This window comes from Carassius gibelio, chromosome B22 (genome assembly GCF_023724105.1).
Source record: "Carassius gibelio isolate Cgi1373 ecotype wild population from Czech Republic chromosome B22, carGib1.2-hapl.c, whole genome shotgun sequence".
Lineage (NCBI taxonomy): Eukaryota > Metazoa > Chordata > Actinopteri > Cypriniformes > Cyprinidae > Carassius > Carassius gibelio.
In genome coordinates, this window is record NC_068417.1 from 32,601,997 (window position 1) to 32,617,546 (window position 15,550).

The window sequence follows — 15,550 nt, forward strand, 5'->3', positions numbered from 1 at the left end:
TTCCTGAGAGGAAGCGGCCGCGTCCCGCAGGTTCCGGGAGGTTCTGAGGGGTCAGTAACAGGGGCGGCTGTGATGTGCTGATAATAGCAGACGGCTCAGGGGATGTGACTGTGTGGCGTGGGTGTCCAGACAGACAGTCGCAGAGCAGTCCAGTGATGTACTGCCCAGAGGTTTCATCCTTATCAGTGATAATGTTGTTTTGGAAGAGAGGTTAGAACATTGGAATCTCTTGGTGTCAATTGTGTTTTTTTGGGGTAAAACCGTTTAATAAGAATTTATTAAATGTATAATATTAATCTTATTTATTATTTTATTATTACATTTTTATTTAGGTAAAAATGGGAAGTGGCTGAAGGAAGGGGAATCAGTTTTCACATGCAGCATATTTTGATTTCAGAAACTGCTGATATTAATTTATTCATTAATTTAATATTCATTTTTAAATGCATTTTTTTAATATGTCAGAAATTAATTGTTATATAATATTTTAAATGTATTTATATGTCTATTTAAGGCACATAACAGTGCAATAATATGTTAAATTATAACATTACATTTAGCAAAAAAAAACAAAAAACAAAAGAAGACTAGCAAAATACAGTAGACTAATTAACTTTGAAGATTTTCAGGAAGCAGAGGTTAATGGCACTCTTCCCCTGTTGCATTGTGTCTGTTAAAAGCTGATGTCCTCACGGCTAAACGGAAGTAAGCGATAGCACCTTCAAAAAGAAGATTGAACTGAAGGTTTCAGGAAAGACACTCAGAGAGAATAACTATTTGTTTTGCAGGAATTTGTTTTCCACTGTCTCTTGATTGTCTCTGTGAAAAACAAATGCCAAATCAGTATGTGAGAGTCTGAGTTCTGACCTGTATGAGAGAGCTGCAGTCGTGGTATATTCTGGTTTCCAGCATTACTGGGCCGTGTAAGAGACAGCAGCGAGTGGAGCAGAAAGACCAGCAGGGGACTGCATGGCCCAGTCCTCAACAATCCCACAATCCTCATCTCCAGCTTCATGAAGTCAAACTGTACACGATGTCTTCTATGTCACATCACCTTCGTAGTGCTGGAGAAACAACAAACAGACATGAGCATATACGTTTTAATTTAAATATCACAGTAATACTGTATTGTTCTGTTTTGTACTGTAAATTGGACATAAATACGGTAGTAATAATGTAAACATGAATTTATACCTTTATGCCAATCTATAATATAATATAATATAATATAATATAATATTAAAATAAAAATATATTTAAATCAATACAAATATATGTAATATTTATAGAATAATAATATTTCGAAATTAATTTAGATTTTTAAAATATTTTTTTAACATTTTAAGTTATACTATTATATATAGAATTTAAATAACTATTGTATTATATAAATGTTAACAATGATTTTAAACGTTACATCATTGTTAAATAATGTTTCTACATTGGAATCCAAGGTGTCGCTTTTAGATTTCAGTCAAAATTAATAACTTTGACAGTAAGACACCAAAATAGCGAAATGCTAGATGAAGATACCAGACCATTTTCCACATCAAACTGAAAATGTTCCAGATGTTCCAGATGGCATTCTTTCACAGTGACATTACCCCGTCTATGTCATCTCTTCTGAATGGAAAACAGAATATGCCACATCCTCAGGCATTAGCTACCAGACTTCAGCATGCTAGCGTCACCTGATGCACTTTTCTAGTTTCCTCAAGTCAAAACTGTTTGAGCAAGAGCTTAAACCCTGGAGGCACAACAGATGCTACTTCAAGACTAGAAACCCGAAACTTTCCGAGCGTGCGAGTGGCGTGCCGAGCTCACGACTGCGCGAGAACCAGCCCGAAATCGGAGCATTGTTTCGAGAGAAGTTCCCATGGCTAATCAGCTGCCCTGATCTTTATTTTCTTTCCTTTAAGAGGTCACCCTACATAAACAGATCGCATGCGCAACCTAGAAACACTTGAGCAGCTTCCTCCTGTACATGCTAACCGCTAAACAACACTGTCAAAGAACATGCAATTGTTCAGTCCACTGGAATGGATTTCATTTGTCTGTTAGCAACTTTCGTAGGATTCGTAAGTATAGAAAGTCCAACAATTGGCGAGCTCATTGAAAGAGCAGCAGTTTTTGTGTTGGTGCTCAGGGGAAGCATTTTCCCATGATGAGGGTATTGTATGTTGCGCCACTTAGTCTCGCGAGGGGACCCCTGGGGACGGTTTCGACACGAAAAATGGGCTTGAGCTCAAACATATGCAAAATGAAGATAGGCTTTCTCTATTGCTCCATTCATCACCTCAAAATCTAAGCTCATTACGCTGTTCCTCGGACATAATAACACTATTCAAGTTCTTCGAGTGACGGTCACCAAATGCTCAATTTGGAACACTGATTTATCGCAAAATTTATTACCGCAACATTTCATAGTAATGTGTTTATCAGACATCTGATAGCCGTAATTCATCTTTCACCTAAAAATAGATATTTTTCTGTACATGTATTCACCCTCAGGCCAGCCAAAATGTAGATGAGTATGTTTCTTCCTCTGCAGTGAATGGGTGCCGTCAGAATGAGAGTCCAAACAGCTGATAAAAAACATCACAATAATTCACAAGCAATCCATACCACTCCGGTCCAACAATTAACATCTTCTGAAGTGAAAAGCTGTGTGACTGTAAGAAACAAATCCATCATTAAGGTGTTTTTAACTTCAAACTGGCACTTCTGGTCAAAATATAATCCAAAAAAAAAAAAAATAGTCCAGTATCCATAATAACTCTTCCTTCATAAAAAAATAAAAATAAATAATAATAATCTCCTCTTGTCCTCTCACATCAAAATCCACCAACATACTTGTTTAGAGCTGGCTTGTAAATGGTGGTTAATCTGTGCATATTTTGCTCCTGATTCAGACGAGATGACTTTTCCACTGGAGAAAGCAATATTATGAATTATGGACTCATATTTCAATTGGAAGCAATGTTTTGAAGTGTTTTGATGATGTTGTTTGTTTCTTATGAACACGCATTTACTTCACAGGTATGCCGCGAGATTACTTGTGGATTATTGTGCTGATTTTATCAGCTGTTTGGACTCTCATTTTGACGGCACCCATTCACTGCAGAGGATCAGTTGGTGAGCAAGTGATTAAATGCTACATCTCTCCAAATCTGATGAAGAAACAAATTAATATACAACTTGTTTTTCAAGGTGAACTGTTCCTTTAAGTGCTGTGGTATCAGGCTGTGTTTCGTCACACGCTCTTGGTTAATTCATCGGGTGTGATAACTGGATTCACTGTGTTGGAAGGAGCACAGGTGCTCGAGGAGAGTTCAGGGATTCCTATTAGCACCGTTTGTTGACTCAAACCTATTAATCTCCCAGAGAAAGCAAAAGAAAACATATCACTCCTGGCCCGCCAACAACTATGTGTGAGCTGTGCAAGGTGGTGATGGTCTGGCAGATACTAATATAGGCATATTTTTCACTAGAGTACTTTCGGTATTCTTGACGTCTCTATTTAGCAGATATAAATCCAGTTGGGAGTGCAGGAGAGATTTGAATTATGCTGTATTAAAAAGGTCCATTATGTGGCCTTGGTTTTTATAGAATGAGTGGGATTTGGTTTCAGTCATTTTTAATGACTCTTTAGACATTTATAGACTATTATGTGCTGCTACTACAGTCCATAACATTGAATATTTACTTTTGACTACCAGCATAAAGTCTGGTCCACTTTGTAACTTATTCTGGACATATATATGTGTGTATATATATATATATATATATATATTATAGGCAATAAACATTGACATTTTGCCTGCAGATTGACCTGTCCAGACAACAGTTGGTCACCAGTTTTCTCAATATGAGGAAAGACAACAAACACACACTAACTGTGGGAAAATCGTCAAGCTTCGGGAAGAGGAAGTAGTTGATATTAAGTCACTTCCAGACGACAAAAGCCACACAACGTAAAGCAGGAGAGAAATGGCAGCTCACTCCGGATCCAGAGCCTGTTTCCTCCGACACGTTTCCCCCTCGTTGTTAAGAATCATGGAAAACTACTGGCTGTCAGGGTCACATTCAAGAAATGACCTAATTTACAACCTTGACTGGCGAAGCTTGAAGAGTGACTGTAGACATTGTCCTCCTAATGCTGCTTTAGACAACTGAGAATACAGTCAAAGAGCTCTGATCATGGGTACCGGGACACTTCTTCATCCGGACCTCACATGTTAAGCACACCGAGGTTTCTCCAGGACAAAAAGCCTCTTGGAAATACTGCAAACATCTTAACAGGCAGACGGGAGAATAATGATCCCTGCGGGGCGACACAGAGTCAGGGACTTTGTCAAAGTAATGGATGAACACTCTCACTTCCTCTTGAGCTTGTGAGTGGACAGAATAGAGGGAACAGCGGGGGGGCTTTCACTGCTCTGCACCAGCAACCTCGGACCCCATCCCAAAAAAATAAATGAAAAATACGCCACTTCAGACTCTCGGATGTCCTTGCATTTACACACCACTAGTGGCACCAAACAGATTCGTTATGTTTTTGTATAAAATAATACAACCTTCACTTAAAATAATTGTGGGCTTGGGGCAGGACTAACATTTTTTTCTATATTCTTTATATTTTCCAAAGTGCCAAAAAAAGCTGTATAAATATTTTCTTTCTTTTTTCTTTTTTGCATTTGTTAAACGTCAAATAGATGTTAGCTATGTTAGATGAGCTATCAACAAAAGAAAATCTTTAATATTTTATATTATATATCATGGTAATGGTATATCTATATCACAATGTAGTTATCTTTGATTAAAATGAACATTTTGGCAAATTGGTTGCTAATTGTTTTGAATTTAATGTGATTTTGTGATATTATCGGATTTATATACTTGTATTGGAGTGTTTGGTCACTTCTGTACGCAAACATTTATTTTATTTTATTTTATTATTTAAAAAAATGTATATACAATCTAAATGGTATTTGCTAAAGCTAAATCAAGACAGCACAACTAAAATTAGAAAACAAAGACTCTGCATTCTGATTGGTTGATCCATTTTTGTAAATATTGTATAGATATTAAACTGCATTTTACATTTAAAAAATTCCTAATAATTCATTAGTAAACTTTGTGTTGACTTGTTAGAGACTCTTTCCAGTTTCTTCACATTCGGCAAACTGAACTAATAGCCACACAATTAATGCATAAAGTGTACCATCAGATATTATATAACATCATACACCTAGCCCTAACTGGCCCATTAAAACTACTCAGTTACATTTAACTGAATAAAATTAAAGTAAATGAGCAGCCAAACCCAACTTGTACAAAGAGAGATCTGGAAAATTACTTATTCATTGGAAGTCTAAATGTGAATGAAAGGGGCCGGTCGGCAGGTTAAGATCCGCAGCGAGCTGTGAAAAGACCTGCTACCCCGTGAGCAAACAACACTGGGTTCAACCAGCCGAAAAACAAGCAGCCAAGCCTCCCGTTTACCAGGCACAAAGACACCAGCTTAACACGGCGGGACACGCATCCAGGGCCGCTTTAACACCTAACGCATTCAAAACCAGCCCCATTCTCTGCGAAGCGCTGCCATTGAGCGCAAACCCACAGAACTGTTCACAATTCATTAGGCTTTTTCTAATGCAAAAATCCACAATTTAGAGAAACAAGAGTCAAAGGGTTTCACGTTCCTTGGGAATCATTCAGAAGCAGATTCATCAGGCGTCCATCATTCCCTTGGGTAATGCTGCACTAGTGTCCCATGCAAACACAAGCCATGCCAGCAGATTTTGTAGTCAAGAAAGGATGGTTTACATCAACACATCCGCCTCGCGTTTTGAGGATGACGTTGTTGAGCTCATTAGGAAGACTTTAGGTCTTCAGGAAGGATTACAGTTTCTCTGCGACATAATATGGACAAATGTGTCGAGTGCTCGAGGGCGGGAAGGTTATCTGAGTTTGTTAGGAAGGTGTCATGTTGGAATGAGTGCACCCTGCTTACAAACGACAAAAACCATCCTTCTGCTTTTATTAAGTCATTTGTTATTTTATTCCGATGTGTTTAATGTGTTTAATGTAGAATGTAAATTGGAAGTTAAGCAGAAAGCCATTCATAAAGCTCTTTGAGATCATTGTAATATGAACGTAAACTTTTATGTAGGCTGCTAATGAACTCATTCTGAATAAATCAAAGCCTGTAAGAAATTGGTGTGTTTAATGTGTTTTTGTGAAATTATCAATTATATTGGGATATTATTGGGTATTTTCAACTATGACCACTTTTGGCCTTCTGATATAGTCTCTTATGCTCAACAGGACTGTATTTATTTGATCATTTATATACATTAAAAACAGTAATATTGTGAAATTTTAATGCAACTGTTTTCAGTTTGAATCTATTATGAAATGTAATTTATTCTTGTGATCAAAGCTGGATTTTCAGCAACCATTACTTCCAGTATCCAGATTTGCTCAATAAATTTTCATATTATCAATGTTGAAATCAGAAAGAATCAGAATGTAGAAAGTACAAAATAACAGCATTTACTTGACTTCTGTTGAGTGGTAGTGGGCAAATTCTGGCTCTTGCGAACATTCATCTGGACAATAACTCCCCCACTCCTTAACAGATGGACCCCCTAGGCAGTTTTGGAGACTCTGTTTTGCTTCATAACCAAGCATGGCCGTGTCATATGGTTCAATGTTTTGCCCCGTGCGTGAGATCTTCCAACCATGCGCCCCTAAAACTCCCACGGCACCACCCCAGTGATCCTGAACATCACAATCTGCTCCTCGAGTCCAGTTCTGCTCTGAAGTCAGTGATCAACAGACCAGAGAAAGAGTCTCTCCTTCACATACCGGCCCATCTCTGCACTCCTCAACCGCAGATACTTGCGTCTGGCAACCAAATGAAGAGAGACAGATGATCTGTCCACTTCAGCTGTTTCCAATCTGACAGGATCCAGGGCTTTCGGCCACTTCTGCCTTAAGGCGTGATGTGATGGGCTGCCTTGAAAGGCCAGAAGTTATAATAATATTTAAAATGGTCAAATATCTGCCTCATCTTGTCCAGGGTTCTGGATTTCCAACACAGCAGTGATGAGTAATGTTATATTTATTTACTCGGCATCATTGTTCAATGTTTTGGTGAGCAAATTCCAGCAATTCTCCTTGCGTGTCTTTTTTTAACCATTTACCAGCAAGAAACAATGAGATGAAAAAGGAAGTGTATTATTAGAGTCTGTATGCGTGAGAGCTACTGAACAATATACAACTTCTACTATTATTACCATTTCTACAGTATTATTATTATTAGTAGTAGTAGTAGTAGTAGTAATATTGCATGAATGAATAGATTAGATGGACAAAAAGGATAGAATAGAATAAATGGTTAACTTTATGCAATGAAGATAACAATAACAACAACAATTCAGACCAATAACAATTCAGTGTGCAAATACTGCGATCATGTCATCTCTGTTGAAATTTTGCATGCTGAAAATATTGTTTTAAGGCAAGAAGAGATATTAATACTGCAAATACTTAAGCAAAAGCAAATGTACAAAAAGCAAAAGCAAAACAAAATGGGAAAACAAAACTAGAAAGCAAAACAAAACAAAACTAGAAAGCAAAGAAAAACAAACAAACAAAAAAAATGGGGGAAACAAAACAAACAAGACTAGAAAGCAAAGAAAAATAATGAGAAATTGTAAAACAAAACTAGAAAGCAAAGAAAAACAAACAAACAAAGAAAAAAATGGAAAACAAAACAAACAAGACTAGAAAGCAAAGAAAAACAAACAAAGAAAAATGATAAAACAAACAAAACTAGAAAGCAAAGAAAAACAAAGCAGAATAAAACAAAACATATATTTTATTAAATCTTAAATATCTTTCTTTCATAATGTGTCATATATCAAAACTATATGTCTTTGAAAGTAGTGCCAAGGAAATCTGACTGTCTAGTTCTCCGCTGGAAGTTTCTGTTTCCCATCAGCATCCAGGAAGCCCATTGGCTGTAAATTGTACAATTTCAGCAAACTTAATCTACGATTGTCTGGTCTGGGCCATTCAGAGCAATTCAGTTTGTTATCAGAGATGCCAGATTCCCTTTTACGCACCCTAAATAACATCCAACATCACCACAAAGCATACAAAACAGATTCTGAACTCTTTTATTGTCTGTCAGAAGTCTACGATTAGTAATCCGTCAACTCACGTCCTACTACTGGAGGTTTTAAATCAACATGTGCAACCAAAAGTGATTGACTGTCAGGCCCATTACATCTCACCACATTAAAATAAACAGCCGTTCACATGTGTGTTTTAAGGGCGGGGGGACATCCAGCATGTGAGATGTTAAATTGAAATGTTTGAAAATACAGTTAGATAAATAACTCGGCTTTGGGGAGGGAATGGGAAGAATCGTCCCAGTTCAAGAATCTTGATGGAATGTTGTGGTTTTCATTCCAGACAGCTGATTTTGGGAGGGAGTCAAACAGTATATGTTGCACATCCCTCATAACTGGGAAAACAACCGTCTAGATGGTTCTGTAATGTTCCCTAGAGAATCTGGATGACAGAACGCTCCTAACCAATGTGCCATAGGAAATTTGAAACACAATGTGCAGAACTCCATCTCATTTCCTCCTTTCCAAGGATTCCGTGAGCCATTCCTGCTAGTAATTGTGAGGACAACTAAACAGCCGTTTACTTCACAGTTGCATGACCTTGGGATTGAGAACTGCCTCAAGAACACAAACCCCCTCTTTAAAACCCAGCATGAACCTGCCGGGCTTAGGATGGTGACTATTTTCCTATTAGTCCTTTGGTTAAGATCCACGCAGGAGATTTCCTCTCAAACTTTTACTGCAGAAAACCCTCGGGTACGAAGTCGTGATTTGCACTTACATATAGCCCAACCATATAGGTGCTGCCTAATCACAATTAAATTTGTACTGTAGGCTAGGGATTTGTACATAATGTTTACACTTAGATATGCTATAAAAAATTACAATATGGAAGATAGATCTATAATTTTCTTATTACAGATAGATGTACACTAACTATAATTTTGGTTAGAATCAGGGTTCTTATAATTAATTGTAGTAACTGAAACAAATAAAAAACATGTTACTTGAAATACAATAAAAATTAATAAAAAAATTATAAAATAACTAAATCTTAAATTGAAAAATGACACAACAACAAAACCTACTAAACATTTAACTAAAAAAAAAACCTACTTAACAGTAAGCAAACATATAGAGTAAAAAATATATAATTACTTTGCATTATGTGTGATTTTTACTATACTTTTTGTCAAATGTATTTATTTATTTAAACTGCTGAATTACCATATAATTTACAATGGAAAAAAATAAATTTTTTTGTTAATTATATACAGGAATATGCCATGCCATCATACCTGAGACTTTGTTACCGTGTGTGTATATATATATTTTTTTACTATATATTTGCATATATTTAATTTATTAATTTATTTATTTTTTAAGTAAGTTCTACTTATTAAAGTCAGTAGTTGTATATTTAGATGTTGCTGTTTCAGTTTTATCATCTGCAGTGCTTCATAGGAACAGTATTTAATTTTCTTTAAAAGACGTCGAGGATATAGTCTTGTATTTTTTTATGCTTTGATCCTTTCCTGTGATTCACTAAATTGAGAAATGAACTGGAAAATACCTCTGGCACCCAGGAAATCTTGGGGGCACTTACTGTTTCTCTCTATTAAAGCTCATCTCTTCTCTATATTAGGAGTTGTACAACAAAGCAGTGGTTAAAGGCAGCTTGTTAACATACCTGTCTAGACAAACTTTGTTTTTTGTTTAGTCTGAGATGAGAGAATGCCAGACAACACCTGCTGGTCTTAAATCCCATTTGTTTCATTTTAAAGACACAAACAAGACACGCTCATCCCTGATCTGGATCCACAACAAAGGTTTCAAAGCAAAGAATGTTGGAGATGCATGTAAACAACCTGCTTTGAACAAAAACACAAATACAAGAGAGAAATCAAAGTGTTTAGCTAACGAGTCAGATAAAACGTTGTTACTAAACAAGGTCTGTGTAAATAAAACATGTAAACTCCTGGTAAAATCATTCTCACATCTCATCTGAAGTCAATATCAGTGGAAACATCCCTTCACTGAATGTAAACTATTTATTGTATTATTTTTATTAATTAATAACAAATTAATTAAGGCCACTTCACGTCAAAAAAAGAATAAAAAGTACACAGTCTTAATCAGAAAAAAAGCTAAATATTTATTCGGTTTCCTCGGTTTAGGAGTATAAGTGTTTTGTTTGTTTGTTTGTTTTTACTCTTTTTGTGACCTGGATTATTTCCTAGAGTTTTCAACACCTGATTTTTTGACTGTTATATAACATGTATGTCATATAGTTTTTAATTTTAACAGGAAAGGTGGTTTTCCCTGCCATGTTTATGAGATAATTAGCAAATCCCAATCTGTGAGTGAATCATTCTTTTGATTTGGATCTTTTCAATGAATTGATTAATTCAGATCATCAAAACAGTCAGAATGATTATTTTATGAATAGCATAGATCAGTTTTTCAAGTTTAACTCATTGATTCAGTCTCAGCTCACTTAAATTTTAGTCTGTTTCTCAAACAAAACTATTTTGTTTTCTTTCGAGGTTCTTTTATTTTTTTTATATTATTCATTATAAATACATGGGGAAACACAGCTAGTGAAATAAACAGTTGAAAAAAAATTCTTATATGGATTATGGATTGGTAATGGTAAGCAATGTAAAAAAAAAAAATAATAATGTGTTGATGGATTTGTTTTTTACAAACACAGCTTTTCTACTCACAAGATGTTAATTGATGGACTGGAGTCGTGTGGATTACTTGTGGATGATTGTGAGGTTTTTATCATCTGTTTGGACTCTCATTCTGACGGCACCCATTCGCTGCAGAGCATCCATTGGTGAACAAGTGATGCAATGCTACATTTCTCCAAATCTGATCCCATAAAGACATAAACTCATCTACATCTTTTATGACCTGAGGGTGACTCAATGTTCATCAGTTTTTCATTTTTGGATGAACTATTGCTTTAAAATCTCTCTTTTTGTGTTTGGCAGAAGAAAGCCATACGAGTTTAAATCAACATGAGGGAGAGTTTTCTCTAACGCGTGTTGATGTGTTTTGTCAATAATATCTTTAATCATTCGTGGTCCTCTTTAATTATCTCATAATTTTGTCATTAATAACAATTATCTTGATTCATGTGTGACGCTCCTCATACATCTGACCTCACTGACAATGTCAACAAACTCCCGCTCAGCAGAAGATACTGACTTATCGAGTGTTTTCCTCGCCGGTGGTCCGAGTGACCTCATTCCCGGCACTGGATGTCACACCACCCATAAAACAGGCCGTCATGGTTCCCCTCAAGGAACATTCGGAGTGAAGATTGGAGTCAGGCTCAGACTACAAGTGGACCCAGATTGTTTAAAATCGCATGTATATTTTGTCTTTCGCCTCATCCTTTTGTATGCTGTATGAGGTAATGTAACGCTGAGAGGAGAGAGGACCTTTTTTACCTTGAGTATTTGTTCTTTGATGGGCTTGTGTTTGCAGACCAGTCCCAGTACGAAACATAGCTTTCAATCAAACGGGATTCACACAAGTGCAGTTTTTATACTCCAGTGGAAAACATCTGCCACTTTTTTTCTATGAGCCTTTCTGCACTAGCATTAGCAACAGATTAGCTTTGTTGACATGAAAGATATTATGAAAGATATTATTTAATGATTAAGCTTGCAGAACAATTCAGATTAAGACTGATATTTATTATTTTGTTGACAAGTCTGCATGCAAAAATTTTCTTTATTTGTGCTATGAAGATGAACGAAGGTCTTATGGGTTTGGAATGACATTAAGGTGATTAATTAATGACTGAATATTCATATTTTGAGTGAACTATCCCTTTAAGCAGGGCTGGCGCCACGGGGCGTCGCCCCTTCACCCAAACTATCCCGCCCCCTCACCCAAGATGAGTATGAAAATAGAGTTGAATTATGAAATATAATGGTTTATTCCCCTCAAAATCAATGCATAAAATCCCGAAAGATTCACGAGTCTGGAGACTCCATCTGGGCATGATTATAAAATAACTCCAGTGGAATTAAGCAAAGTATTTCCAGAGAGACTCTTTCGTACATTAGCGCGTTCCCAAGGCGCTTGAGGGTACTTATATTTGCAGCAGTGATAGAGCGAAATTAGAGAGGCTATTCTTCTTGTTGTCTGCGCAATGCTGTTCATTAGGAAAGTTAGAGGACTCTGCTTTGCCTCACATGACAGGACCTGAGAGCACATTAATTAAAGCCAATTACAGATAGCTTAGAAATCCCTCTGCTAAGCCTTTGAGAGCAATTTGTAGGAGATGAAACAGCACGGGTCAACCGTCATAATAAAAGAGAGCATCTCTGCAACATGTGCGCTTGATGGGAGTTGGCAAATGATTAACGCTAAGATTCCTAATCCAAAACAGATAGTGCACTAGTGATACTGAATAACAAGGGCAGCTTTTATCCTTTAGCTAGACCTCTTAGGTTTCATACCTATGAATTTGTCTTCCACATCACACGGTTATAAAAGCATGGAGTCCTGTAGGACTCTACAAAAAAAAAAGAGGTTAAATCACATATAATAGCAACTCCCATGGCAATTTTTTATCTCAGCCGATGCGGAGTCCTCTATAATCTTCACTTGATTTATCTTTGGCTCTTTGGCCTTGAAGAATTCCAGTGTCTTTCGTTTGAAAGGATGAGAAAACCGAGCGAGAGCCCCATGCCGGGAGGTGAGGATCCCCGCAGAGCTCTCTGACATCCCGGGACCTCAAGGGTCGTCCAGCCAGAGGGGGTGCCAGTATCTCTGCTCCAGGTGATGAGGAATGCAGGATTCGGAGGTTTAGACAGGCGTGTCGGGATACGGCTAATCAGATATATGTGTCCAAAACACTTTGTTCTCTGAGGTCTTGTAAAAATTTGTATTGCGATATTGGGGTGTGGAGGTTAAGTGTGGGATTTCTGCACCGCTAGTAGCACCAAACAGAACTGTAATCTGAGCAATGTGACAACACTTTGAGCTTACTGCAAAATCATTTTGGCAAAAATCCAAATTCATTGCAGTTTCCAGCTGTAATGACCAGTAGTTGCAGTAAACCACAACTTTTATTTCTTAATCACATAAAATCAAGAGTAATTTTTGTGCAAATTCATTGCACAATACTATGCAAGGACCCTTGTAAACTAATATATTTTGATGTTTTTTTAAAAAACAAACAAGTTTTTATGACTTGATTACAAACATTTGGAAGGGGAAAGTAATAGTAAAAAAGTAATCTAAATGTAATCTTAAAGTAATCAGATTACATTATCTAAAATGAATAACCTAGATTACATCACCAACTATAATATTCAGCGTGTAATCTGTAATGAGTAACGGACTACAATTAGTAAGTGAACTACCAGCGCTGCATAGAAAGATGTAGATGAATTAATGTTGGTACACCACAGCTCCAAAAAAATTATATAAATAAAAATACTGACATTGATTAATGTAATACTGAGTATTTTTGAATTATTGAGTACGCAGTCTCTTAATTTAAATGATTTGATGTTTTCTGATGTAGTAAACTTGTTCAGTAGCTTACTCTGTACAATACAGCACTTGCAAAGTGAAGCGCTCGGGTACAAATCTGTGAAACAAGTTATGATAAAAGACTTGTACAATTTGTGATTTTATCTAATGTTTGGTCGCTAACACTATTGTGTAGGTTTAGGGTCAGGTTTATTGTAGTTCTTACATTATTTTCAATTGCGATAAAACATTAGCTTTTTAACGCAACTCGCTGGATACTACATTTACAAACTGCTGCGATACACACAACATCAACAACATTTTTGTAATAAAACACTGCCAGCTTCACGTTCACCTGTTCTAGATATAACCGAACACGTCTGTAGTGCCTCTCACAAGACATCTCAATTAGAAAGTGTCGCGAAATTTGCAGAAAGTAGAGTTATATTTACAGAAATGACAGCAAATGTGTGATTTTCTAATAAGTCTGGGTTATGTCTGGTGGCGGGGAAATGTTTGAACAAATTATTAGAAAAAAATCTGTCTAGTGACACTAGTAAAGCAAAAAACCCACTTTCTTTATTTTATCAAAGCACAAAAGCCACAATTTTGAATAGTTTCAATTGTTTTTGACATTGGGGTCCAAAATAAAATATCTTTATGTATACTGTATATTAATGCATATATTACACTAAGTGCAAATAGTCTGCCTTGTTAGCAGAGGCTGTTAACACTAACTCTGCCCACTAACATGTGATTCGGCTAGTCAACATTACAAAAGTTAGATGATAGCTGTCAGCTGCAGTGATGCAAATGGTAAATTGTGTGTCATACTCATTTTGACGCGATCGACCCGAGTTCGAATCCACCGTTTGGCAAACTATTTTCTCCCTTTTTAAATTTCAATCAGAAAAGCATTTATTTTTAATAAAAAATAAGGAGAAAATAAGTTGAAAATAAAGTATCGGATAGGGTTAGGGGGTAGGTGAAGGGAGGACTTTATTTTCCCAATAATGTGGCATCCATTTATTAATTTGAATTCAAATTAACATTTAAACTCATTATGTTATTGCATTATTTTTCATAATGTACTACAATACTTGCCACTATTTGCAATAAGTAGTATAAATAGCAGAACATCCTGATATTTTAACATAGTGTCTATTTCTATTTACACTAAGTGTAAATAAAATATGCAATAAAAAATTGTTTAAGGTAAGACTGCACTAGATTTTTACATTTTCCAAAGATAATGCCAGTTGCCCCTGTGACAACAATAATGCTACAAGTGAAATGTTGCCAGAGCGTTGATAAATGGTTGCTAAAGCATTCTGGTTGATTCTGTTGATTTACTTACTTGTTATGGCAATTTTTATTGCCAGACTAGATTCAGTGCCGCTTATCATGAATGACACAAGAGCTATCTTGAGTCTGTTTGTGTGTGACTAAAACTATGAAACAGCACATGTAAACAAATGTTGGGTTTGTTCCCTATTCCGCAGAGCTCCACACACTCCATCCCAATCCTGAAGGAATACACAGCTGCAGATTACAATGAACCCACTCAGGAACAATGAAAGACTAATATATGCATGATTCATGACCGACACATTGTGAGTCTCAGTTGGTAGTACAATGAAAACCCTGCTCGTTCTGGGCTCTATACGCAGAAATAACATCAGAATTGAGCTTGGCTGAAGATTGAAGATTTGGCTGAATGATGACGAAGTTACTATTATTTGTCGAAACAGCTGGTTGGGTGTTTAAACAGAGCTTCCCTTCGCCCTGGCCAACACAGAGCCACTTCCAGCCTCTTTCTGACTTTCCTGGGGTCGGCGCCAGACAGCAGGTTCGAACAGATGCATTGTGGGAAGGAAGTACTATGTTTGCCAGGGCATTGTTAA

The 15,550-nt window shown here is 36.5% G+C and overlaps 1 protein-coding gene across 2 annotated transcripts in view; it reads right to left on the reverse strand.

The window, feature by feature from the left end:
* The window catches only part of LOC127988243 (semaphorin-3D), a 70,802-nt gene that overhangs the window by 51,178 nt on the left and 4,074 nt on the right, over window positions 1-15,550 (reverse strand). For both annotated transcript variants that reach the window (XR_008161590.1, XM_052590880.1), the window contains exon 2: window positions 868-1,064. Coding sequence is in view for 1 of the 2 variants with exons in the window: in XM_052590880.1 (XP_052446840.1) it covers window positions 868-1,015 (148 nt within the window). In the remaining variant the exon portion in view is untranslated. The remainder of the gene's footprint in view (window positions 1-867; window positions 1,065-15,550) is intronic.